General features: G+C 39.1%; 1 protein-coding gene across 1 annotated transcript; it reads left to right on the top strand.

Moving 5' to 3' along the window:
- Positions 1 to 152: 152 nt before the first annotated feature.
- PPIG (peptidylprolyl isomerase G) lies at positions 153 to 27543 on the top strand. The gene is made up of 13 exons (XM_032189955.1): positions 153 to 284; positions 8725 to 8804; positions 8913 to 8987; positions 11336 to 11443; positions 11933 to 11977; positions 13882 to 13969; positions 15072 to 15101; positions 15192 to 15331; positions 22215 to 22419; positions 23396 to 23563; positions 25038 to 25122; positions 25856 to 25992; positions 26274 to 27543. Exons 2-13 carry the CDS (start codon positions 8744 to 8746, stop codon positions 27388 to 27390), a joined length of 2259 nt encoding a protein of 752 aa, XP_032045846.1. The 5' UTR covers positions 153 to 284; positions 8725 to 8743; the 3' UTR covers positions 27391 to 27543.
- The last annotated feature ends 332 nt before the right edge of the window (positions 27544 to 27875 follow it).

Raw genomic sequence — 27875 nt, 5'->3', positions numbered from 1 at the left:
CGGGCGCCCCCCTTCCCCCAACCGCTTCGGCTCCTCGCGGGCGGCCCTCGCCGCCTCCCCGAGCCGAGCTGAGCCGTGCCTGGGGCCCCCCACACGTAGCCCGCGCCCCTACCGGCCAGGGGCGCCGCCGCTCCCGCCGCACCGCCCCCGGGGTCGCCCCCTCCCGCCCTTCTCCTCTCGTCTCCCTCCCGCCGCTGCCTGGCGCTGACGCAGTCCGTGCCGCACCAGCTCTAACATGGCGGCCAGGCGCTGAGCGGCGCGGGGCGACGCGGGCCGCGAGCGGGGTGAGTGCGGGAGCCGAGGGGCCATGTGGCCGGGGCGAGGGCGAGGGCCGCGGCCCCAGGCCTGGGCTGGCGGGCAGCGGGGGCTCGGGGGACGGAGGTCGCAGCGCCCAGGGGCCTCGTCACGGGGAGAGCGGAGCCTCGGCCCCTCCCCGGCCACCGCGGGGACCGTGCGGGGCCGGGCGCGGGGCGGGCGCGGCGGTCGGCGTGTGAGGGGCCCCGGCGCCTCCCGTGAGGGGGCTCGGGGGAGAGCGGCCGCCGCGGGGAGGCTGGGGGCGAACCGCGGTGTGGGGGGGGTCGGCGGGCAGGGCCCGGCGGTGGGGCCGCGAGGTCGGGCCCGGCTTCTCCGCAGGCCGACGTGCGGCCGGGCACGGCGCGGGGCCGCCTCCCCGCTGCGGGGCCTGCTCGGCGGTTTGAATGAACGCCGGGCCTCCTCCCCCTCAGCCACAGCCAGCGGCCGCCTGCCTGCCTGCCACATGGCTTCCTCCCCTCCGCAGGCCTCTCCGAGCCGAGCCCCCGGCAGCTGCCGTGGCCGGCTGGAGGGTCCCTGCCTCTCCCGCAGGGATTTCTCAGGGCGCCTCGCGGGTTTCTGTCGGTAACGAATTTCAGGCGCGTTTGGTGCAGGGCCACGGCCAAGCTGTGCGCGTTGTGTGTGTCCGGTCATTCTCTGAGTCGTTAGCAGGCTTTGAAGGAGGGAGGCTTAAGAGGAAAAAAAAAAAGCTTTAGCAGAACTCGCTGGAATTCCTGTTACGTTGCCTTACAGTTTATTCACAGGAGGTGTCTTCCATGATGGTGATTAGAAAAAAGTCATTTTTGTTGGTAGTTACTTAGTGCTCAATGATTTAAGTGCATCATATTCTACTATTTTACTGTCTGCTACCTGTCTTAAGAGGAACACGAGGCTCATTTATATGGAGTCAGTTTCCTAAGAAGAATCTGATCTGAGAAAGAATATTCAGTTTTTCATGTTTTTGTTCTATATTACCTGCAGAAGAAGTTGCTTTTGGGTAGGAGTTTTTTTTTTTTTTTTTTTTTTTTGAGTTAAATCTTTTGCCCCATTTTGTTTCACCATTCCTGCTCATTAATGCATTGGGATCCTGTATGACAAGTTTTTAGATGCTACCATGGTAAAATCGTGATTAAAATGTGACAGCTAGACATGATTTATGAAGCATTAGTCTATCTCAATTTGAAGAGTATATAATCTTGACTTACCAGTTTTGTATTATTTTTAAAGATCTGAAAGAAACAGCTTTCCGTATGAAGTAAATCTGAAGGGGGCCATACAAAGAATAGTATAGTTGATAATAGTCTGAGAGTGTCCTTTGGGACTATATTTTTTACTGATACTATCCGTTTTTCTAGTCCTCCTCTGTGAAACAGAAATTGTTCTGGAGTTAGCTAGTCAGTCATCAAGAGGTTAAAAAAAAACAGTATTTTTTTTTTCCTCTTAGTCCACAGATTTTCTGAAATCCTATGAGAGTATTTGGAGTGAAGAATACGTACTGCAGTGGAGAATATTGTAGTGCAGCATGGTATCTCCAATACAGGTTTGCTCCTCTGGGCCACGTCCATTTCCATTCAATAACCATCTTCCATTTGGAAGCAGTCAGTGAGTGCCAGAGAGCAAACCTGGCCATCATTTAATGGAGTGAGGATTTGGTCAGAGGCTGGGGAGGGGAGTAGAGCTGAAGTAGTTGAGAAAAGAGGAGAAAAAGAGATCACAGAACAAGATTGGTTATGGTTGGCAAACATGGGTGGGCATTAGAACTACATGTCCTGCTGTTACACGGTCTTGCTTAATTCTGATCTTCAGTAACTGAAGAGAAGAAGGGATTCCACTTCTGAATTTTGTTTTATTGGTTCAAACAGGTGAATTACTTGGAGATTACACTATACCCTTTAAACACTTTTTCTTTTATGTTCTACAAATGGTTGTGTTGCTTTTTGTTTTTGTTTTTGTTTTTTTTTTTTGTATTTTTGTAGTTTTAAAATACTGTGTTATTAGTTAGTGGCTGCTGTTGGACTTAATGCTGCTCCAGTTTCCAGTCCTGAGTAGTAGAATTGAAACAGACATGTTCTTTGCTGCTTCTGGGTGAGCAGTGAGCTCCAACAAAGGCACTTACTCGTGCACAGACCTGGGAAAATATATGTGCTTTTTCACAACTCCAACAGCAAAAAAACACCCAAACACCTTTTTGCATAAATCAGGTGATAGAAAACCATGACTTACTCAGTGACCAAGTTTTTTTTCTTGCTATTTATAAGAGTGAGTAGATATTGTAACATCCTTTTCACTTCAGGTTTCTCTATATTAGGAAAATAATGAGAACTTGTTCACCTGTTTAAATAGTTTTAAGGGAATGGTACCACCTTCTCAGCTGAGTGTTCTCCCAGATGAGATGCTATAACTAAGCAGGCATTCATTGTATGCTTCAGTAAAAGACAACTAAGTTAATGTTAATTGCAAAAATTCATACTAAAAGGGACATAAATTTAACTCTACAGTGCAATAATGTAGGATTATGTACTGCATATTTAGTCAGTACCTATCTGATGCTGCTGCTTTCTTACACCTCTCTAAGAGGTTAGAAGGCTCTTGCCTCATGTCCTTGGAAGACAACGGCTGGTCTTGTGAGGTACCTCTTGATTCTTGGGGAGGGGGAAGGAGATGTTTTATAAGTAGTCCAAAAAAGACTTTGAAAGTTACTGGAGAAAGGAGTTGCAGAGGCCTGTGTACAATGCTATTTATTTTTCCTTCTAAACATTTTTGAGTTCACATGATTGCAAAGACAGCATCTCAAACCTAAAATGTGTTGAAGTGTAGTACATTTTTCTGAAATCTGCTGACAAGGTAAAAAATCCTGTGCTGCTGGTTAGTAAAATAAAAGTGAATTATTTTTCTTAGTTGTCATTGGTGCAGTTCAGAGTTTTTTGATTGTGAAACACAGAGGAAGAGTCACTCTGTTTGGGAAAATGTTGAGGAAGTGATTGAGGATAGAGCTGGTTGGATTTTTGTTCACGCTCTCGGTATCATCCTAACAGCTAGAAGCTCTGACACAGGAATGGCACTGATAATAATATTTTGTATCCCTCATTTAGCAATCATAAAATCATTTGCAATTTAATCCACACTAAAACAAACATACAAACAACATACAAACAACATTCATAGGCTCTGGCTGCACTGTCATTTTAAGCTGATGCCAGAATCCTTTTCTTGGAAGGAGGCAGAAGTGACCATGTGATGAAGTGACCGCCTACCTGTATGAGAGCTCACAACACTGATGTACAAGCCCTGCATTCTGGTAGAGGCCCCCACTTATACTGGCTTCAAGTGACTGTGGAACAACAGCCTTAGTGAACTTGATGTATGCTTAGTGTTCACTCTGTGTATTTGCTTTCTTTAGACTCCAAGTTTTGCTTTAAAATATTTCTGAAGGTTTTGGATGGTTTTCTTTGTAACATAAACCAATATGGTTTTGTCTTCCTGCATTTGTAGATGGCCTGGAACAAAATGGTAGGAAAGTGAATTCACGCATTTCCTTGTTCCATTCATTTGGACATTAAATGAAGACCACTGCAGAAGATAACTATACATTGATGCAAAGAAACAAACACAAAGTTAAGGAGATATTGAAAGTAGGGGAGAGGAGAGTAGATTTGGACAGGTGGAATGAATTGAAGGAGGAGGACACAATAATATTTTTCTCTAAACACATTCCACCATGTGCAGGGTCTGACACAGATAGCCAGTCCCATAAACCGTTCAGCATAGTTAAAAATGAAGGATTTATTTCCCTCATAAAACTGGGAAGTACTGTGTTGCTGCTTGCCGTCAGCTTTTGTGAGATGCATGACATGCTGGTATTTTACTTGATGAGCATCTGTGCGTGCACGTCAGTCTAACCCATTTTGACTAACCCATTTCAGTGAAAAGGAGCTAGGTTATATTAAGCAGCATTATTGCTAGATCCTTGCTAGCACAAGTAATTTTGACTGAAAACAAAAACAACACAGGATGCGTATTTTAGCATATCAGCTAATATGTGTGACAATCTCTGTGGGAGGAATGCTTGAGAACAGCGTGTGACAGTTCTTTCAATTGACAAAGCTCATTCTGAAAGGTAACAGCTGTCTGCAGCTTGGCTGTGAGCTGGCCAACTTTATCCTACAAATATTTGAACAAAATAATTATGCTAATGCAGGTGTGAAGAGAGTGAACCCTGACAGCCGCAGCTGGTGATGCACTGGCTGTAGGTACAGCTGTTCCAGCGAAACTAAATTGTTGGTGTATTTTTTTTTTTTTTGTTTCTGGAAATGGAATTACAGTTCAGCTTAGTGTGCATTTTGTGTTTATGGACAAACAGACCAGTTTAGGTGTGCTGAAGTTGGTTGTTCTTGGTTATTTTTGATGTTGTTTTTAATTACTCTAAGAGGCTCCTCTAGCAGGAGGTAGTTGAAAATGCTGAATGGCTTGAACATTTCACAGTAGTACTTGAGTTGTTTTATTGTCCTTTCTTACAGAGTTTTGGAAGGAAGAAGTGAGCTGACTTTTCAAGCTTGCCCTTCTGCATAGCGTATTTGCATATGTAGGTATAGCGGGTGCCTTTTGGTTGACTAAATCATGTTCCCTTCAGATTCTATCAAGTCTCATAAGTTAAGAGTATCCTACGTTTTAGTTGAAAATAAACTTAAGGAGAAAAATACGCAAGTCGTGTAAGCCCTGTTGTTGCTAGATGTGTAGTAGCATTGAGCATTACTTGCAGTTTTCTCCATTTTTATTTTTATTATTCTCAAATTGCTATTCTTCATTCTTTAACATGCATCCCCATGTGCTTGCTTTTAATGCAGGCAAATTTTAAGTAATCAGCATGTATAGGACTGTGTTTGGTATGAAATAAGACATGGGTAAAAATAATAGTTCATGGATAATTTTTAAGTTCCCCTGTAACACTTCAGGAGAAGGGCTGTCTGAAGTGCTGGCTGTACAAAGGGTATTCAAGTATGTTGGTGAGCAAATGCTCCTTTGGCTTGTAGGTAGCTAGGGTAAATGTCACTGATATCTTAGCCTGGCTTACGAAGAATGTGATAAAGTTTATCCAGTGTGGGTTTTTTGTCATCTCTCTCCTGTGTGTACATCTAGCTTTCTTCCTACCTCAGCCTTTCCAGTAAGTTTTTGTTTTCCAAATGGTTTTAAAAATGAGACAGCCCTGTGTAATTTAGAGAAGTCAATAGCTGCATACAAAAAAAGCTGTCAGTGTTTTCCCCGAGAGAGGCATTTGCAATATCTTCTCAGGAGGAGGTGTATTTACTTGGCCTGATGTTTGTTAACATAATTGCTATTATGAACCAAATGCAGCCAGTGTTCATTTTGGGGGGATGCTGTTGGAGCATTTGGGGAAAGTGTGGGGCCCTCTGGAGATCATGGGAGAAGCCGTGTTGGAAGGTGCAAGCAGCCTGGAGACAGTGTGGGCAGTAGGGGTCTGGAACATCCCAACCTTCACTTGTTCTGCTGTTCACAGTACGTAGAGAAACAGCAAACTGAGCAGGAGTTGGTAGGTGGGGATGCATGTAGAAATCTCTTGTCTGTCCTTCCCTCTTCCATCCTTTCCTTTACAGAACCTAATTACAAATTGACTGAGGTAAAATACGTGTCAACGTACCATAAAGGCATGTATTTTACAGGTCAGCTTTAGTTGTTACCAGTGTTATCAATCAAAAATATAGTGCATATTAAAATAGCTTGCATTTATTTTGGCTAAAATACTGTATATAAATGTACATGCGTACCTCCTCATTTCTCAAGCAAATCACCTGTAAAGCAAGTTTGAACCCCTCCTTGCTCAAGCGCTGAAGACATACACGCTTAAAGTTCAAGTACAGTTGTCTCACTGTTGGTCCTTACATGTCTGAGATCATTTAAAACTATCAGCTTTATCATCAAACAACAAATAGGATAGCATTTCTTCTGAGAGGCATCTTAGAAGAATCCCCCTCTCGTCTCCCGGTGCAGCTGTACAGCCCCTGCTGCTGTTACCACTGTGTGAGTTGGTGGCTGGCCTGGCTGGTGCCTGTCGGAAGGGAAGGCAGTGTGTGTCTCCTCCCGCCTCTCTTATCTCTCCCTTCCCTAGCCTGTGTTGCTGCCTCCCTCCTGCTTCCCAGGAGTTCGTGCAGCTGCGTGATGGTCAGCGATCTGCTGACCCGACAGCCTCCAACTTCTCAGTGATGTGCACTTTTTTTTCTTCGATTTCTCTGCCTGGCTACAGAACTTGCTGTTTCTCCTCTGTCAATACAACAGTTGAGAGAGAGGAGCAAGCAGGATGAGGCAGGGTTGCTGCTGCTTTGGTTAAATCTCTGGCTTCTGTGAACTAATGCGTTTGTTACGAAGCCAAGCAGGTATGTGCATGGCTGCAGAGTCTGGCCATGATACTGTTCACACAAATGATCAATTGTTGAGTGGTATTTCATTTAAATCTGTCCTGCATTGTTCTTGTGATTTTTCACTGTGCAATCTTGGTAAAATGTTAGGAGTGATACTGAGCACAAGGAGAGGGAAAATGGGCTAACATGGTTCCAGTAGGTTTTGATTTCTTGTAGCCTCCTGATGTAGATACTCTGGGAGTGACAGATGGCAACAAATGAATTTTTGAGGCTGTTCCGTGGCACAGCTACAGAGCTCTAGAAGAGATGTGTGCAGTATGTCAATTCAATCTGAGTAGTGTTTTCTGGCAATAAAATTTCATGTAGCAGTAATTGTGGAACAGCTACATCTTTTTTTGTTGTTGTTCATGTAGGATGGTTTGGATGCTAGTTGGAGCAGCTGCTAACACTGCAGTGACAGGAATCCCAGAAATATGCCTAAGAAAAGGAATGTTTAATCCCAACATGACAACATGTTAGCGATTTGTCAAGTTTTAATCATCAAACGTTGTCTTGGACTCTTTGACCAGTCACTTTATTTGTGGCAAAAATTTTGGTTACTTCTGAAAGTGTGCATGCTTGACTGGCGAAATTATTAGGAGGACCTCAGTGAAAATCCTTTAATGGTACATCACTTCCTTCCTTCCATTCCCAATGCAGCGTACAACACCAGGAGCAGCCAGTCACCTCCATGGGCAGGAGGTCTGGCACCTTGCCTCATGTCTGTGCTTACTGCTGAGGCTTTTCTCCTCTGAAGGATGGGCAGTAAGCAGGCTGTGGGTGGTACTGGCCACAGCCATGTGTTCCACAGCCATAGCCTGTGTGAACACCTGTAGTTTGATGTTGAAGAAACCTTAGTGTTTAAAGTAGCAGAGGGTGTGAGTATTTATTGTGCAGAATCTTGTTTTTGTTGGGTGTGCATCTAGTGGTCTCAATGTGTCTGTCAGCTTTTCAGAGCTGTCTAGTTGCCTCACCTTGCATCCAGTCAGGCTTTGGAATGTGCCCAATGGATTATTCCTGTGAGTGTTTCTTCTTACGTGGAAGAGCTGGCTGTTGGTGTGGCTGCTCCAGTTTGCAGCCCTGCTTATGGCACGGTGCTGTGGCTGCTGAGCCTGGCCTGCAGCGGTGCTGCTCGTGGCATGCGTGGCTTCATGCTACTGGCTGCTGCGGGTGCCGGAGGGGCAGCAGGCTGCCTGGGGATTTTTTGTGAACACGCAGTGAAAGCAGGTGGACGCGTGTGTCAGCAAGGACAGGAGTGAAGGGAAAGTAGGAGACCATCAGCAGGACTGCGTTCATTTGACCCTCTCACAGAGCAATGGCGCTTGAGGAAGTTGGGCACCCTGTGCTGTCTGCTTTCCTGTGCTCCAAAACATTACAAGCAGTATGTACTTTATTGAGCAGCTGTAGTTCACGGTCCAGGTGTATTAATAGAAAAATTCTTCAGGAGAATGGGCCCGACCTGAGGCTCGCACCCATGGCCAGAGGGGTGAGCAGCCTTCTCAGCCACTGACACTGAACCTGACAGACCGCAGAAATCAATCTGGTTAAACATTTTGAAACGCAGTTGTAAAAAGTTGTTTGAGTGTGCTTTCTGGTCTCAAAGCTGACTTTTTTTTTTATTTTCCTCTGATACTTATTTTACCTTGAAGATCCAAGCATTCTAGGAGTTGAAAATTTAAGTGATTACCTGGAAAGCAAGAAGACTTAAAGCTTTTTTTTATCCTCTATACAATACAATATCTTCTTGTATTTTCTCATCTGAAGTATGTTACTGAAATTTAAATTCAATACTGTTGCAACAAACCCAAATGAAATGACTCATTTGGGTCTACAAAATACAAAAATAGCCTAAAATGCATAGCGCTTCCTTAATCTTTTTAACTACTGGTTTGCTAGCTGCTTCTAAGGTTTTCTTTTATCTTCTCAGCAGTTTTTATTGTCTTCATAAAATCTTTGACATTGAATTATTCGGTTTCACTATGGGAAAAGATAAACTCAATTTTATTTTTATTATTTACAGTATTTAAATTTTTGAAGCCATGGGAGTGAAGGTCCAGAGACCTCGTTGCTTTTTTGACATAGCCATCAACAATGTACCTGGTAAGAAAATGAAAAAAAAAAAAATCAATAAGATACTGTTCTTAAATATTTTATAGGAATATCATAAATGCCAGTCAACTTAATAACAAATACGGCTTTTTTTTCTAGCTGGAAGAGTGGTCTTTGAACTGTTTTCAGATGTGTGTCCAAAGACATGTGAGAATTTTCGCTGCCTTTGCACAGGTTTGTAGATTTTTTAAAATGTATTTATAGCTTCTGATGTAATACCATGTTTGACATCTATGTTACTTTTTCCTGACATTTTCTTACGTATAAACTAAATGTGAGTACTGAGTTCTTGGTATCTCTGGAGGTTTAGCAAATGGCTCATACACATCTGATGCAGAAACCAAGTGGTGGTAGTTCTTTGGCTTAGGATGTTGCAGAAGGCATGTACTAATCAACTTCAAATGATGATATAATAAGTTGACTTTCTTTTACTAGCATGGTGGTTACTGCTCATGTTGTATATCATCTAAAGGCAGCCAATAAGTCAAGCATGCAGGCTTGCTTTTCATTCTTACGATACCTGGAGATATTTGAAAGGTGTTGCTGGTATTCATTAGTATTTTTGCTTTTGCTGTAACTTATTTGTTGATGGAGAGTGGTGATAACCATTCCTAGTGAAATTCAGGTTTTTTATTGAACAAAGTACTTAGAAGATTCTCTCCAAGAAGCATTTCCAAGTAGAGTTATTTCCCAGTGCGATACCTGCTTTTGTTGAAAATGCTGACAGCTTAGCAAAACTTACACATTATCACAAGAATGATTCTGTGAATACATAAATCTGTGTTCTGTGTCTTCAGCATTTCCTGCTTTCTTTCTTTCCAGCTCTGTTGTTTGTCAGGACAAGATTTGTAGCTGTTAATACCAAATCAGTCAAGAGTACTAATATGATCTGAATCAGGTGTGGGTGCGTAATTGCATTCATGTTAAGTTAGCTAGAACAGTTTGCAGTCAGCATGAATGCTGCACTATGAGTGTAGGCATTATCTGATTCAGGTGTGCTGACTCAGAATCAGGTTATCAAAATTAGGTACCAAATTTAAACCCTAGAATTACTCTTTTTAGTGAATGTGTGATTTCTTATGACCATGGCATTCTTGATGTGCTATCAAAAGATAGATTTACTGTGGAAAGGTGTTCTTTCTCACTACTGCTTTAACTTTTTGACTTGAAGTCTTTGAACAACATTTCAGGTTAGAAGCAAGTACTGATAAGAATATACTGCTTATGTTCAAAATCATATTGAGGCTGAACAACTTTTCTGCTTTACCATATTTAAGAATTGACCATATTTTACCATGTTTAAGAAAGTAGATTGACAAAGCATTTATGATATTGATCATAAGCAACTTAATTCAAAATTGTGGGGTTTTACATTTCTTTCTCTTTTTTTGGTAGTTTTGAAGAGGGTATGCTGTTGTCTTAAAACAGTGGTCAGCACCTCTGCTTTTTACTGGCAATACCTTTTTCAGGCATGTGCCAAGCCAGTGGAATATATAGCTGTACGTGTCCAAGTTTCTATTGGAAGTGTTTTTTCTACTTAGATCTGTATGGAAGCACCACTCTGTTACAGGTAAATTCAGAGGCAACTGCCCTTGACAAAAACTGTCAGTTTCACAGCTCAGGAGCTTGTCTAATGGTTTGCCAAAATGGAAAGGAAGAATCCTTTTCCTTCCAGTATAGTCCTGCTCCATACTGTTACCTTGAGGTTGGTTGTGCCATTCATGGGACCATGCCATGAGCCATTCATCTTGCTAACTCAGAGACCTTATTTATTTGAAGCTAGAGGTGAAAGTGGGTAGTGTTTTAGCTGAGGCAGAGAGCCTGGTTGTGAGTCTGAAGAGCACCAGAGCTGATGCGAAGGAGGATGGCACAAGACTCTTTCAAAACTATTTCTCATTCCCCTCTACTCTTTCTTTTTCCTTATGATGTTGTTTGTTTAATTTTTATTTTTGAATATCAACTTTTATGCTGCTTCTAGTCCTGCAGTGTTGTAACTGAAGATCTGAGTTCCTCACCTGATTTTGGGCAAACATGTTTAAGTTAAACTAAACAGTTTAATTTCAGTCAGTCCACGTAGAAGAGGCCTAGAATGGATGACTCAGTGAAAGCAATTTGAGTTATGTGCATAGGTTTAATGTCCTCTCAGCAGTAATAGTAATATATTGCCCCCCTTAGTTGTTTAAGCTTGTCCAGGTAGGTGGCTCAGGTGACTTTTCCATTATCCGAGTTCTTAGTTTACCTTTCTGTGAATTAATTGTAACTGTCCTGACAAAAACAGAAAAGGTGATTATGTTGTTGTATACTAGTGTCAGTATGGAGTTCTTTTTGTTATGACTGTAGAGGTAGTTTCTGTGCTTTCTTACACGTGAGTTTCTTACTGGTATTACAAGTATGTGCCTGCCTCACAAATTAATTTTTCAGAGTTTGGTAGATGATTTTGATTAAATACTTACGTAACACTTTGTGCCTGTAGAATCTCCACAGTAAAGAGAGTCACTTTGTTTTTTCTCCCCCTCCTTTAGGTGAAAAGGGTACAGGAAAATCCACCCAAAAGCCATTGCATTACAAAAGTTGTCTGTTTCACAGGGTAGTGAAAGATTTTATGATCCAAGGAGGTGACTTCAGTGAAGGTACGATGTGAATCTTTGAAGAAAAATGTAATGCTTATGCAATGGAATGTTGCAGGAGTCCTGTGTAAGATCATTCACTTCAATTATGTGATTTAACTTTGCTTATGCTGAAGATGGGTAAAAAGCTTTACATGGAAACTTGCGTAATAAAATTACATCAATTTATACACGCTTTCTGCTCTGTAACCTCACAACTAGAGTACTAAGTATTTATGGAAAGTTGTAAATGTAAGGGTAAAATATATCTGCTGCTGAGAAATAAAGAAAAAAGGGAGGGTAGCAGAACACATGGGAAAACTTTCTTGTTCACCAAGTTTGCTTCTGCTTAATGGGACTATGAAGATGTGTCCTAGTCTTTTTTGCATATCTTGAAGAATAATGTTACTGACTTGGATGCAGTTAAATCAGTATTTCCTGTTATGAAGCATTGCTCATGTAATGAGACTTTTTGATCACTACTTTAAGTTGTAACTCATTTCTTCTTTCAAGGAAATGGCAGAGGAGGAGAATCCATTTATGGTGGCTTTTTCGAAGGTAAGAGTTTTATCAGGCTGTTCTATTTTGGTGTTACTATAAACCATTACCTATACATCCTGTAGTTTTAATTGGTAAACCTGAATTCCATTGTTGTTTTTTTTTTTAAGGTTTTGTCTGGTCTTCCAGGCCTTTGACTTAACAGTTTAGGTAATATTTCATTTTAAAATAACCTTTTTAATCACTGAAAAATGAATACCAAACACTTTCATATTTGTTAGCTTTACAATTTGGTAACTTGCTAAACATGGCAGTCTGATTCTGAACCTACTATTTGGCTTCAGCAGCAAGCTTTAAGTTGGAGAATACCTTTTCTAGTCAAAAGGAGCAAGTAGTAATGGATTCAAGTCTTCTTGCAAATCTTTATTTATAAGGAAGTATAAAGCTCTGCTTTCTTGAACAAAGGAGGAGTTAAGTATAAAGAGGCCATCAGCTTTCTCACACTGCTGGTTCTATCTACTTCAGTCAGTGTTGCATAAGTACTTCTCTCTCCAATGTGCTTCTCATCCTGTTTGTCCAGAATGTACTGGAGCATCTCTGTGTTACTTGGAGCAGTTTCACATTACACCTAAACCCATGTGATGGCTAGCCGCCCTTGGCAAAGGTGGTTATACTTCTTCCCCTTCACTGACATTTTTAACGTTTGCTCTTGTCTGAACTTGTAGCAAACTATCAAAAGAATTATTCACTATTTTACTAGGGTCAATTTGCAACTGCCAAAGGGGAGGTCATACCTTGCACTGGCTGTTACTCAGATCACACTGTAAGCTGATTCAATTTGCTAAAATGCCTAAAGACTGTTAGGGCAAAAAGTTCATTAGTAAATGTATCTAAGTCAGTAGTTAGGCGAGCATCATTACCAGCAAAAATGAGTAGCTGAGGGTATGTATGGATGGGTGAGGTGGGAGAAGCAGCAAAACTTCTGCCTACCTTCTGTCAGTTGCAAGGTGTTTTTTCAGCTCAGCGACAGCATGAAACGATCCACAGGAATTTTTCCTTGTACTGGCACCCTTAGCCAACTAACTTAGTCTAGGATTAGGTAGGATTCTCAGTCCTGTGCAACACAGCAGTGGGCTCTCCATAGCACTGCCATACACAGCGTAATGTGAAACCATAGCTTTACAGATTGTGTACTTTCTTAATTTGTTAATGCTTGCTCCTGCTATTTATATCTGAAAAATATTAATCAAACTTCCTCTGAGCAGTTTGGCTCCCCCTACAGCTGTGATGCTGTTTTGTGGAGGGAGGAAGATAGAATGGTCTCTTACAGGTGTCTTAAATGAAGAATGGTGATTACTTTTCATGGTTTCATTGAGATTTAACCTGAACTGTCAAAATTATTTACTTACCAGAAGTGAGATTCACTCAAGTTCAATTTATTTTCTTAGTGACACTTTAGGTAAGTTCATTTGTGTAGGTGACCGACACAGAGAAGTATTTTGGATTTGTCATCAAAATGGGTATCCGTGTATATTAAAAAAGAACAACAACAAAAAAAAAATCCTGGAGGTGACAAGGTTTATTAATAGTTAGTGTACAGCTGAAAACTTTTTTTTTTGCTTTAAAGAGGTAGTGATTGGCATGTGCAGAATAAAAAAAAGAGCAACAGCTGAAAAGAATGAGGCCTCTGTTAATCCTGGTAGGAAAAAAATCTCTTGAATAAGATCCCATTTTTTTTGGTTTTTCTCTGGATATAAGCCATTAATTCTTACATTGCATTATTGAGAATGAAAAGAACAGTGTATTTGAAAAAAATACCTATTTTTAATCTAATTCTAATGCAACTTTTTACAGAAGTGTCTAATAGATTTACTTAACATGGGTGAATTTGCTTAGAGCATTTATCTAAGCATATGTGGTGTATTTAAAGTAATTGAAAACACTTTTTTTTTTTTTTTTTTTAGATGAAAGCTTTGCTGTAAAACACAACAAAGAATTTCTCCTTTCAATGGCCAACCGAGGGAAAGATACAAATGGTTCACAGTTCTTTATGTAAGTATTGTTCTGCAATGCGCATGTGGTTTACTGTTTGTAAGCTGTAAAGGTAATCCTTTTAAATATTGTACGCTACCTCCTGTGCAACCTCAATGCTTTTTTTTCACAGAGCTCATAGAAATAGCCATTTTCCTAATAAGCTGTTCAGGGAAACTGTTGTTATCACTTCTGTGTATCTAGTGCTTATTGTCTGTGCAAAAGAGTTTTTGGTAGTTTTCAGTATCTGTATTCTAGCTAAGGCAGTAACATAAACCTGTTTGCTCCCTGTAGAGCTGTATCACTTTCTTCTAATATGTGTTGTCTGGAAGGAAGCAAAACAGCTCTAGAGGTTCTCTACCTCAAAGCAGTTCAGAAATTTTCTGTCAAAAGGTAACTTCCCAATGCAGTCTCATTTACAGCTATGTCTAAAGCTTTCTATCTTAGAAGGTAACTGCAGTAGACCTTTCTTTAATTTATTTGTAGAAAACATTCTTGAAATCATGAATCTTAGTTAACATGGTAAGTTATACTTGTCACCATTAGACCTTTATTTTGGGATTTCTGGAAAATCATTACTGTATTTATCTCAACTTTTGATTTCTGCCATGGTTGACATCTGTACGCATTAGTAATCCTACTGTAGGGGAAGGCTGCTGCAAACTTCTTAATTGTCTACAGATATAAAGAGAAAGTCCTGATGTCAAATATTCTGTATATTCAGGTATTTTTTCTTCCTTTGATTGCTCTTTATTTTCTAATGAGGTTATTTTCAGTTTTGCTTCTTTGGCCAGTTGCCTTTATTTTTTTAATCTGTTCTTGGTTCCTATTACTTCAATACATAAAATTCTTACATTCTCTGAGAGGATGCTGTCTACAAATTTCTGTACTTTTTCTTGTTTAGTAAAATGTGGTAAAAGATTGAATAGGTAGTTTGCATAAAACAGGAAATATCTTTAACTGTACACAAATTTACAATAATATATATTGGTTGTATTCCATGTTATTAATTCACTTAAAATAACTTTTATCTTCATATGTATGTATGCTTCAAATGTTGACTGCCTTCCACTAAAATTGACTTCTGTTTTTCTCTTGAAATCAAATCATCTGGAAACAACAGAACAACTAAACCTACACCTCACTTAGATGGGTAAGTGTCCCATATCTTCTGATGTTTATTGTTTGGGAACTACTTTAAATATAAGTACTAAGAATTCTTATTTTTGCTTAAATTCTCCAGACATCATGTTGTTTTTGGACAAGTCATCTCAGGGCAGGAAGTTGTGAGAGAAATAGAAAACCAGAAAACAGATGCATCTAGTAAACCGTATGCTGAAGTACGCATACTGAGCTGTGGAGAGCTAATTCCAAAATCCAAAGGTAAAGTTTCTGTCCATCTACATATACGTGAACCATGAGGTCATTTTGCTAATTTGCTCAAGCAGGCAAGCACTTGTTCCAAAGAAGGTGCTGTGTTAAGTGCATTGATGGCATTGATGACATTGATGACTTTATTCATTAATTGCTGCTTTTTTGAGCTTATTTCAAGTTTCAGGTAAGTCTTAAGGGCAAGCATTTATAGTAGCCTGAAATTTCCCTTAAGCAGAAATCCTTTTAAAGTTGCTATAAAGTACATTCATGAACAGGAATGTGACAGAATTTGCCTTGGCTTCTGGGAAGGGAGCTCTTGCTCTGCCATTCCAGAGCTGTATGTGGTCTTCCAGATTGGATCCTGCTTCTCTTAGCAAAGAAAGGGTCAGTCAAAGATGCTGCTTTCCTACAGAAAATCTTAGTGGAGGACACCGATGATTCATGTTTGGTTGGAACTCTGATAGAGATTGTTATGCTCTTTCAGTCATAGTGCCTTCAGTGGATAAGTACTGTGAAGGGTTGAACCAAGGATTTTGAGGCACAAGTCAAGGATAATTGTTTCTTTGGCCTAAGGAAAATGCAGGCATTCAAACTTGAGCTTCTTGGTTGTTGTTTTTTTTTTTTTTTTGTTGCAGTTCTCTGTTTACCTGTTGTGATGCCTAGGAGAATGACCTTGAAGTCTGAAGTGATCTTTTCAGTCCCTCAAAATTCCAAGTAAAGTTATCTTATGGCTCATGACTTCTCTACAACTTCTTAGATTAATTCACGAGTCATCCTTCATGTTACAACATAATTTTATCTCAGGACAAAATACACTAGTGCTGTTAGTGTTAGAAAATGAAGGGGTTGGTACATCAGATTATATAATATGTGTATAGTATGGATGAAGCTAATGGGGGAGATGCCTATCCTGCGTGTTTTCCTTGGTTTGCCATGCTCCATTTTAAGCCACTCGAGGAGGTTTGAAATTGAATGACTAAATTAAAGTTTTAGTTTGAATCACATAGTTGGAGGACTTAAAGCTGTTGGTTAGGGGCTTGATGTCCTCATCAAAGGACTGAGGAAAACAAAATACAAAAAACCATTTTTTTTTCCTTTAACTCTTCCTCAAAGAGAAGAGACTTCTGGGGATATCTGACTGTCTGGTCTTACTCATTTGTCTGTGTAGTCCTACCTCTTTGCTTCAGTACTGCTAGGATGGTCTGGTGTGCCGGGGAGAGAGGTTGCTGCCAGCGCGTTGGGGAAGGCCGCTCAACTGACTGCAAGGCACAGTACTAAATACTAGGAGTGTTTGGAAAACAGCAAGTGTTACCCACCAGGGTGGGCAGACAGAGAAAACTGAGTGCAGGGAGGAATATTGGCCCTAATGGGCACTAATGTAGTGCCAACCTGATGAAGGTGCTGCCTTGTAGACCATGATGGAGATCCTGATGAGCAGAGAATTCTGCTTTTGAAAGAGAAGGGTTTTCTGTAAGATTTGCAGAGGGAAATTCACTGCTATGATGAGAGATGATGGCATGGCTGGGATTGGTTGGTACATGTGTAACATGGAACCACTGAGCGGTGTTAGCCTGAGGTAGTGGAGTTGGAAGGAAGACTTTGTCATCACGTCAGCAGAAGGAAATTGGCCAAGCTGCTGTCCAAAGCTGAGAAGTGGAGAAGGAGAGGCCCTTTGACCTGCTAGTATAAGGAAGAGGCCAGGGAGTCCAGATGGGAGGAGCAATTTCTGGGAGCTGAGCAGCATCACAGAAAGTCATCAACAGAGAATCATCAAATGGTGAAACTGTTTGTAGCACTTGAAAACAGTAGAAAGCAAAAGAGAACTGATAATGTGAAATGTGAGGCAGTTACCAGAGTAGACTGCTTCTGGGAATTTGTTGTTTAAGACAAAGGGATAAGAAGTTTGCCAGGGATGGCAGGAGAATGTTGGTGAATTTTTGTGGGAGAGTATATAATGATAGTAAGGGAGGCTTAAACTAAAATCTTCATTGTATAGGCTTGTTAGGTAGGCAGCACAAAGGAATTGGGCAAATCTTTATAGATTTAAATTGAGCTAATAATTCTTGGGCTTGACTGGAAAGCCAAAGACGGTATTACCAGAAGGAATCACAGTAGAAGTTAAGTGTGTAGTTTGAATGTTTGGGTTGAACTTGAATAAGGATTGGATTTTAGAGTATTGGCATGAGTATCCAGATGAAGTGCTTTATGAAGGAAGCAAATCTGTGTTCATAGAGAAGAACTTGATTTGTATAGGGATGAAAAGATGATCACCTGACTAAGTTAACTTAATGGATCATATGTAAATTGAAGGATTCAAAGATCCAAGTTTAAGTACAATATTGTAGAGGCCTAGAGCAGAAGCTTTGCCTTGGGGTTAGAGAGGATGATCATGTAGAAAAGTGCAATATTTGTCTTTTCCTTGTTTTTTTTTCTCTTTTTTTCCTTTAAAATGGAAAAGTGACTTAGTAAAAATGAATGAGAGAAGACAAGCTTTTAAGGAAGAATCCCTGGCCAAGTAGTGTTATTTTTAGAAAATCTTAAAGTGTGTGGGAAATTTCTGGAAGCTGTTCTAAAAATAAAAATCCACCACAACTATAGGAACCCACTAATATTATGCCAGTGTTTAGAAAGGACATTATGAACTAGCTAAGCTACTGTCATTCTCAAGAAAACTTATGGAATGAGTAACACACCTGATTTTCTTCAAGATAAGTGGGAATTTGATACCAGTTCATGAAATTTTGTATCAGGCAAACCTGGTTATGTTTTTCTTGGTCATACCTTTGATTAACCAAAGGCATATCTAAGACTCTTTTAAAGAATAAAGAAGCTTATTTTAAAATGACATTCTGATTCAAAACCAACCAAACAAAAAGAAACCTATGGCAAATAACTGAAGCAAGATGTGCAAAACCAAAAAAAAAAAAAAAAAAAATTCTGAACAGCAAGGTGATTAAACACTGGAAAAAATAATCAAGGGAAAAAGGGAAATACCTGTCTTAATGTCTCGAAGTAGACATGTCCTCTTCTTGGAGAGCATGCTGTAGTCCCGCACAAGTTATTGGACTTCATATAAGGTAACTGTATTGATATTGCTGTGACTTGCAAGATGAGATCTTCTGTTCTGACTTACATGCCCGAACCTGACTGTTTCTGGCCAGGTCATTTTTTCATTTCAAGTCCATGAGCCTGATACCATGGCACTAACGAGTTGCTACATTTCAGAGCAAGCCGAGATGTGGAGATTGTATTGCATGGCACAGCTGAACGAGCAATCATGTAATTCACAAAACCTGGCAAATACTGTACATCACAGTGAATGGAGTAGGAAGCGAGGCATCTATTTCAGATGTGACCATAAGCTGAAATCTAATCCTGAAGTTAATGAGCTGGAACAGTTGAACTGTAAATAGAAGTCTATTTCCTTCTCACTGACCTTCATGGTACAGGAGTGGTTTTGTTTATTTTGATCTTTAATTGGCCAGAACCACATTGGTTCAGTATTCAAAATAATATCTGCTGCCTGACAGAGCTAGTGAGTTGTCACTACTAAGTATATCCAAAGGCTTTTGCCCAATATTCTGTCTTTGCTGAGTGAACAGTTTTTCCCTTGTTGCCCTCTCCACCCTAACGGGATTTCCTAAATACATAAATCTGATACTGAAGCTGCTTTCTATCAGTGGAGAATCACATTGTTAGTTCTCGTAATTGCACACTAACTCACTTCCACTTGTAGTTACTATTTACCCAGTTTAAGGTAGTAATATACCTAAACTTGTTGCAATGATGCAAGTAAAAATGTGACAGGTGGCCTTTGGCACTTTTAAAATGGATGCTGGAAGGCAAAAATACATGAAATAACTACATTTATCAACTTCTTATTCAGACATTTTGGAAGTTGAGCTTGGAGACACCTTATTTTTGCCTGAAGACTTACAGGAAGCAACGTAGTGCAGTATAGTGTGTGTTTTTTTTTTTTTAATGGGCCAAAACCAGAAGTGTAGCGTAGATGATAAACACGTAAGTGTTTGGAGACATAGAAACTAGTTAATTTCTTTAGTACTTCTTGTGTTTGTGGTGTTTTAGACCTCAAGGGAGCTTATTTTTGTTTGTCACCTGTATGACAGCAGGCTCCTTTGATTGAAATGTGTTTGGAAACAGTTTAGTTTTCTTTATAGAGATTTATTTGTTACACTCTGACCAAGTATATATGTTTAGACAATCTAAGGCTGATATAAAATGTTAACAGCAGACTTTTTATTAAATATAGTGCTTTAATAAGGATATTGAGCAGAAGTTTGAGAAAATAGACCAGGTATCTTTGTCTGGACCAATATGGCAAGTTAACAGTGTAGTAAGGGACCCATCTGTTGGGTGCAATTTTGCCAGAAGCTCTTTTCAGATGGTTTTTACATCTGATGGTAACCTCAGCTAATTTCAGTTGATAGGCTGCTTTAAATGGTTAGACAGCATACTAGTTTATACTGCACACAGAAGTGACCAGAAGAGTAGTTTAACTTATGAAGTACAGGGGTTATATTTCAGTTGGCTCTCTGGCTTTTGTTAGTCTGTCTCAAATGAGTATTGTGAATAAAAACACCATGAAGAAAGTTGCTCCGGAAATCATACAGCTATGACATGCCTGCCATGCTTATCTGAAAAGTTAATGCAATTTAGTGCAATGGGATTACGCTTCAGCTGCTGTTCCAATGTGGAGATTCAGGAACATTAGAAGGAGAAAAAGAAAATCTGTTTTAAAAAAGTATGACCGAAAAAAAGGAGGCCAAGATGCCATACTTAGTTGTTTCTGCAGAGATTTTTCTGCACTGTGTATCTAGTCCATTGTGAATTAACCCTCGGCTAACTTGCTGTTACCCAGATCTTTCATCTCAGCCAAGTCTTCCGGAAGCAAGTTCTCTGCACTACTGTGAAGAGGAAATCTTTTTGCCTTGGTATATATCACTGATATATAGAAACTTGACCAGCGTTCTGAATGAGATACCTGACAGAATAGGGTATTAGGTTCCAACAGAAGAGGTGTTGACTTCTGCAGGTGATATAATACTACTACCTGTTACTTTGCTGAAGATTTAAAAAATAAAAAAATTCTAATGGCAGAAATGTATTACAACTCCTTTAAAAAATGTTTTGAAGTACTTGTTTTCATTATTTTACAAAAAACGACTGATATGACATAAGTAGTATTAGCTATTACATCTTGTTTGGCACAAGTGGAAGTCAACAAAATAAATGCTTGGCTAGACTAAACAGTTGAATTTCTCTATCTGTAATAGAAAATATATCCTACTCTATTGAGGGAGACACCTCTATGTTTTCTGTTATGTGGAATCTGAATAGTTTTCAGAGGCAGACAGGCTGCGTAGTCATAATGCTGTCTTTGGTGCCTGGTGTTTGCCTTTTCACTTTGCTGCTTTGTGCAGAAAGTGGTTTGGGGTTGGGGGGTTGCCTTTAACTGCTTCTGCGTTGGTGTAGGTTAGATAAAAACCTGTAAACCTTGAATTCTTTGGCTACAGTGACTTACTATAACTTGTAAAATAGGCTAATGCTTTCGGTTAAGATTGGTGTGCTATGTTAAAAATCATTCCTGTCTCTGACCTGCAGCCTATTCTAAGGCCTTAAAAGTTGTTCTAAAATATACATTGTTTCCTTGCCAAAGAAAACAGACTGTTCAGACATTAATGGTTATTTTGGTATAATTTTCTTCTGTTTAATGTTGAAGGTTCAGTTTCTTCTGTCTGCAGCTGTACTGTTAGTGTAGTTTGATAAGATGTCTTTGCAGTTTGCAATGGATATATAAAAAAAGACTTGATGCTAATTAGAAAACTCTATTGTAGTAGTCCATAAACAGCCAGTGTGCCCTCCTGGAATTCTGGCTAGAACTTCTGATTTTGTGGATTAAGAGTTTATGGAAATTTCTTAACACATTGGAGAATGTTCATGCCATTTAATTAATTTACCTAAAGTGTGTTGACTCAGAAGCCCAGACTTCCTGTAGTGAAGTTCTTAAAGTACTTTTTTATGTTTTTTTTTTTTTTCAAATTATCATGACTGACATACTTGCATCGCTTTTAATAGTCTCAGATCAGTTAGAGGGTGTAAAAAGCTGTGTGTATCCCTGTATTATTTCCTGCTGGACTCTTATAAGATTGCTAGTAAATTGCTGATTTGGAGCTCCAGTTGACAAACCAAGAACTGGTGACTTGTGTAATTAAGGAATAGCCTGCTCTTTAGCTGGGTTCCTTTTCAAACTGGATGGCTTAGTAAGCAATTTCTATCTTTCTGCAGAAAAACATGTAAAACATGCTGAGCTGGGGGATTAGAGTTGTTCTCTGAGCATCATTTCACGTAGTAGTATAAGGTTGGTTATCTGAGTCTTCCCTGTGTTGGGCTGACTTTAATGGGTAATCAGTTCAGTGTATGCTGAACTAGTATCTATTTTCTGTTTTAAAACTTCCCTTGTTGGTGGTTTGAGTAGCTTTTATATCAATTCAGATTACACCTGAAGTAATTTATTTTTATAAAGAAAAGTTATAAACATTTAAATTCTTAATTATTCTTCATACATAGGTGATGTTATGTAAAACATCATCTGAAAACATACGCAGCTATACAAATTTTTGACAGTACAAATTTAGTACTTCAGATCTTCTTCGTAGGCATAAAATGATTGAAACTTTTCTACCTATTTCTAGACACATGCTGTGTTTTGCTTGGGAGAAAGGATTTTTCCAAAAACTTTGTTTGCAAGTATTGTGACGAAGTACTCTCAGACACAGTTGCAAGCAGCATACGGAGTTACTAGATAAGTTGATTTTTCTGAGATTTATTTATAACTGTTTGATATCTAAATCTTTGTTGTTCTGACTTATAGCCAAGAAAGAAGAAAAGAAAAGACACAAGTCGTCTTCCTCATCCAGTGACTCGGAAAGTTCAACTGATTCAGAATCGTCTTCGGATTCATCATCGGATTCTGAGAGTGCTTCAGAAGAGAAATCGAAAAAACGAAAAAAGAAACACAAGAAAAATTCTAAGAAACACAAGAAGGAAAAGAAAAAGAGAAAGAAAAGCAAGAAAAGGTCGGTATTGAGATCTTTGTGTATGGTGTGTGGTGTCATTTTCTCTTGTAGCTACACAAAATTGTGTTCTGTATCTAGTGAAGTAGACAAGTTTAGTTGTGTTTTTTTTTTTTTTTTTCCTGATTTGATGGTAAAGGACAGTGTCTGTGCGCAAACATGCTGCAGCTTGTAAAGGAGTGAAAGAATGGACCAAGAATTTTGCGTACTTTCCAAATCCAGTTGTGGGAATGCTTGGACTGAAGTGGTGGTTGTGGTGATAGCTTTTTTACCTAAATTCATTTCTGTACAACTCAATGTACGTATATCCAGTGGGACTTAGGAGAATATAGTTTTGCTTTTATTCCCGAATACTAAACAAAATACTACAGATAAACATACCACTGGTTTTGTGTAATATACTGAAAGTCTTGCCATTTCACTGGAAGATGATAAAACTCAGTCTTTTGCTTCTGAAAGTGGTATTTCTAATCTAATAGTTTGTCTTTCAACATGAGATAAAGCTGTGTCAGTCCAAGTTAGATTTTTCCAAGCTGGCAGTAAAATATAAGAAATACTCATTTAGTGCTGTCAGGCATTATTTCTGTGGGAGTAAGCCACTTTCACACAATTTTGTTGTTTTTACCAACTACTTGGAGCTACAGTAGTTTTTAGTCAGTTATATGCAAGTGTAAAATCTGAATTTGACTTCGATATATATATTTCAAGAAAGCTGTATCTAACCATAGAATAAATGTATGTTCAGTGTTGCATCGTTGGAACCAGAAAAATATTGGGTAAGAATCTACTGTAGTTGCATGTTTTGGAGTAAAGATATGGGGGTGAAATGTTTCTGAAATGATTTCATTTCTTATTTTATTACTGTGTACTGAATTAAGAGAATTTTTTTGAATTTTATTTAAATAGATTGAAAGGGTTTTTTTCTCATCCAGATAACTCATCTCAAGTGTAAATATTTATTTTTATACAAAATAAAAAGCTCATCCAGTGAAAGCGAAGATGAAAACCCTGAAGCACAGCCATTATCTACTGTCCGTCCTGAAGAAATTCCTCCTGTACCTGAAAACCGGTTCCTGATGAGGAAAAGTCCTCCTAAAGCAGATGAGAAAGAAAAAGAGAGGAAAAGCAGAGAGAAGGAAAGAGAAAGGTAATATACCTGCTTGATAAGACACTGACAGTCATATGGTCATATTGCTGTTTTAAGACCGAGTCCTTTCCCTGTTAAACAATTGCATATTTCTGAGCACAGGTGGATGATTTTTTTTTTTTTTTTTTGCAGTTGACAAGTCTTTTTGTTCCTAGAACAAAAGGTTAATGTTTGGAAATAATTTTAGTGAATGAAAAATGTAGAATGAATGATTCGAGAAAAAGCAAGTTAAATGGAGTGTAGTTAAATTTAGAATTCATTACATACAACTGTCTGATATGAATTTACAACTTTTTTTATTTAAAAAAAAAAAAAAAAAAATACCTGGAAGTCGTGAAGTGTTCTCTGGTCATGAAGTCTGAAGCATTCATGGGGAGTGTTAGAGGGGGGACAGGGAAGGGAACTACTTGATCAGTACCAATTGGGGTTTTGTCTCGCACTTGTTTAAGAGATTTAACCTAAAGGTAGTTAAGGCGAGATTGCCTACTCCCTTTATTATAAAGACTTGATTGAAAAAAAAATTAAAAGGAAAAAGAAAGGTAAGGAGGAAATGTGACAACTAATTTTTAGGTACAGTTCTCATTGGAAATTGAGAGGGATGGCTGCTTTTGGGAGCTACCTAGAGATTATCAATATTATTTTGTCCATTAGTTACTAACCCAAAGTGGAAGTTTCATATGGAAAGCTAGTGCTGTGTAACAATTACTAAATGTGCCCTTGTGACATTTTATAGGTTCTGTGCACATCTCTTAAGCCTGTTTTATAAAACCTAAACTTGAGATGGCACAGGTGTTGTAATTATTCCATGTAGGATTTTGTGATTGTCCACTGTTGTTTCTATCTGTACTAGAGAGGTTGAAATGCAATTAAATTTAAACTTTACTGCTTGGGTTTCTTCTCTTACAGTAACAGTTTAAATGGACCTCGCAAATGAACCTCAGCTGTACTCATGAAATGAACTGATAACGAAGGGTGGCTTTGTATTGTCACTACCAGAACACAACAGTGCCTTTCAGAGCTGTGTGAGGATATTCAGTTTTCACATCTGTGAATGAAACCTCGCACAGGCAATCAGTGCGTTGCAGCTTTTCTCCCATACGTGTACAGATCTTCTGTACAAAAAAAAAAAAGTTAAGCTAGCCACTCCTGAAAAAGTGCAGTATCAGTTGAAATTTATGGTGTATAATTACTTTGTCCTGGCATGTGTGGTCATCAGGCTCCAAAATGTAAAATAGTTAACAACAAATTTGAAGGAAAAGGTGGACCTTTTCTGATATCAACAGATTATTTTTTTGTTCTGTTAATGCTGCATACAAAAGCAAAAGGCATGTGGTGTGGTTGTTACTGTGCCAATAATAAAGGATAACATTTAATGTTTGTTTTCTTTTGATGGTATTTAATTTCTGAAGAAGATATGAAACTGTTTTTATCTTCTTTTCATTCAGTGTTACAAACAATATCACTTTACTTTTAGTAATCTATCGAATTCCCAGTCAACATACCAGAGAAGATTGTTGGTGACCAGATCTGGAAGGAAAATAAAAGGAAGAGGACCACGGGTAAATGTTTGCAATCCTTTCCCCAAAAGAAACAGGGTGGCAGCATGCTCTTACTGAGCCTTTTCATTAGGATGGTCAATTTGGGGGGTGGGAGGATGCACGTGTAATTTATGGTGCATTATAATTGATCTGGGGGCTAAAGCTTGAAGTAAGACAAGGAAAATTAGTTTACTGTTTGCGTACTGAGTTTATTGGAAAGAAGGAGGATGCAAAACAACAAATGCTTTCATTGTGTTACTATAGTAGTTTGTGAATCAGTGAATCTAGCTCAGAAAGTGTTCTAGTGAACACCAGAACCTGTACAATGTCACTAGAAGGGATATGGGGGAAGACTGCTCTTATTTGCAGAGGTGAGCTTAAGGAAAAAAAAAAAAAGTGTTGTTTTGGTGTTGCTTGTTAAAGCTAAGAATTTTCGTTGTCAGAAAAGTAACTTGTATTTGTACTAATTAAAAATGGACAGAAGACTTCCACATCAGGATGTTGTACCAAAAAATTGCTGAGAAGTTACCTTAAATAGTTACTTGATCAGACATTTTGTATTCCTGCTGTAGCTGAACATCAAATATGGTTTTTTGGTGAATTACTAACTTAGAAGCGTAAACCTGATATATACATCTAAATGTAATGTTAGGTGCTGTGGAGAATCACCCACTGGGGATAAAATACTGCTTTGAATTTCACATGCAGTTGATGGCTAACTTATACCCTTTTTTTTTCTTCTTTTCCTGTCAAGCGTTACCGGACGCCTTCCAGATCCAGGTCAAGAGATCGATTTCGACGCAGTGAAACTCCTCCACATTGGAGGCAAGAAATGCAAAGAGCTCAAAGAATGAGAGTGTCTAGTGGAGAAAGATGGATAAAAGGGGACAAGTAAGATTATTTCTTTTTGGACTATGTGCATTTAAATTTTTGTATATATCAAAGTAATAGGCACTTTAGCTAAAGTTACTTTGAAGAAAAAAGGACACTGACGTGGTTATTCCAGTGCTTAACTGTCAGAATTCAATCATGCTAATTTGTGGTTACCATAAATATATGGGTTTTAATACAGATGGCCTGGTGTGACTTCGTTTCAGTCTCACTTCTGACTATTTTTCAGATTGGAGGGGATTCACAATATTTTTAAAATGTATTTTTTCTCTCTCTCCAAGGAGTGAAATAAATGAAATAAAGAAAGATAATCAAAAAAGCCCAGGAAGAGGAAGAGAGAGAAAAATATCAGACCACAGACAAGCTTCTGAAAGCCCAAGCAGAAGAGGGGAAAAGGAGAAGAAAAAAGATCACAAATCCAGCAGTAAAGACAGGGAGACGAGAAGGAATTCAGAAAAAGATGACAAGCATAACAAGAGCAAGACCAGGAAAAGAGGTAAATCTAGAAGCCATAGTAAAAGCAGAGAGAAATCAAGAAGTAAAGAAAGAGACTCCAAACACAGCAGACATGATGAAAAGAGAGTAAGATCAAGAAGCAAAGAGAGGGACCATGAGAAAGGTAGAGAAAAAGAAAAGCGCTATGATTCTAGAGGGAGAGAGAAAGAAAGAAGTAGGAGTAAAGAGAGAAGTAGAAGGGCAGGTTCAAGAAGTAACGACCATGACCATAGGAAGAGTAAAGACAGGGAGAAACATAAGTCAAGAAGCAGAGAGCGTGATCATGGTAGAGGAAAACATAGTTCCAGTAGTAGAACAAGGGAACGAAGCAAAAGCAGAGATAGGGGTAGGAGAGCAAGATCAAGAAGCAGAGACAGAGATCGCAGTAGAAGTAAAGACTATTCAAGGAATAGAGACAGAGAAACAAGAAGAAGAAGATCAAGAAGCAGAGAAAGGAGAGGTACGCCAGATAGATACAGAGGAAGAGAAAATAGGAGGAGGAGAGACTCAAGAAGCTCAGAGAGAGAGGAAAGTCAAAGCAGAAACAGAGAGAGGTATTCAAACAGAGAAAGTAGAAGCTCATATAAGAGGAATGATTCTGAAAGCCAAAGGAAGAGGCGTTCAAAAAGCCGTGACAGTAGCAGTCCTGAATCCAGTAAAGATAAGAAGTCTAGTAGAGATCAAGATAGAAGTCCAGACTCAAAAAAGAGACCAAGTAGCAAAGAGAGAGATTCAAAAAAATCATACTCACACAGGAGTAATGAGAAGGAAAAGACCAGATCTTCAACAGAGAAAGAAATTAACCAAAAATCAGAGAGTCAGGAAAGAGATCATGCCCCTAGTAAGGATAAAAAGTCCGATCATGAAACAAGTCCTGGAACAGATGACGACAGGCATGGATGAGTTTGTGGACTTAATGTTTCCATTGTCTCAAAGTTTTAGAGACATTTTGGGGAACGCCTTTTTATAAGATGTGGACTCCAGTTTGGTCTTTTGATAATCTAAAACCTGGATCATTTGTACTGCTAAAGTTTTAATAAACTTGAAATGAAAAAACAAATTCTATGTGTAATACAGTGTGCTGTGTTTTAAATACTTCATTGTTTTATGTATCCTTCTTGTGTGTTGGCAGCTAGGGAAGGTACCTTCAATGCCATATTTAGTTTCTACCTGATGAACTTAGTCTGATACAAACAATGGCTGCCTGTGAGGAAGCTTTCTTGATGTGTGAAGAAAGCTGCATGTATACTATGTCATCTTAAAGCTAGGAGGTTTTTGCAAGGGGTCCGTCATTCCAGTGTTGGTACATCTGTAATTCAGTAGGTACAAATCCTAAAGAAATTACTTATTTTGGGAGGAAAATGACTTTTTTTGATCACCAAGTGAGA

This window comes from Aythya fuligula, chromosome 6, assembly GCF_009819795.1.
Source record: "Aythya fuligula isolate bAytFul2 chromosome 6, bAytFul2.pri, whole genome shotgun sequence".
Classification (NCBI taxonomy): Eukaryota; Metazoa; Chordata; class Aves; order Anseriformes; family Anatidae; genus Aythya; species Aythya fuligula.
The sequence above is the reverse complement of the archived record's forward strand: the minus strand, read 5'-3'. Positions and strand labels throughout refer to the sequence as shown.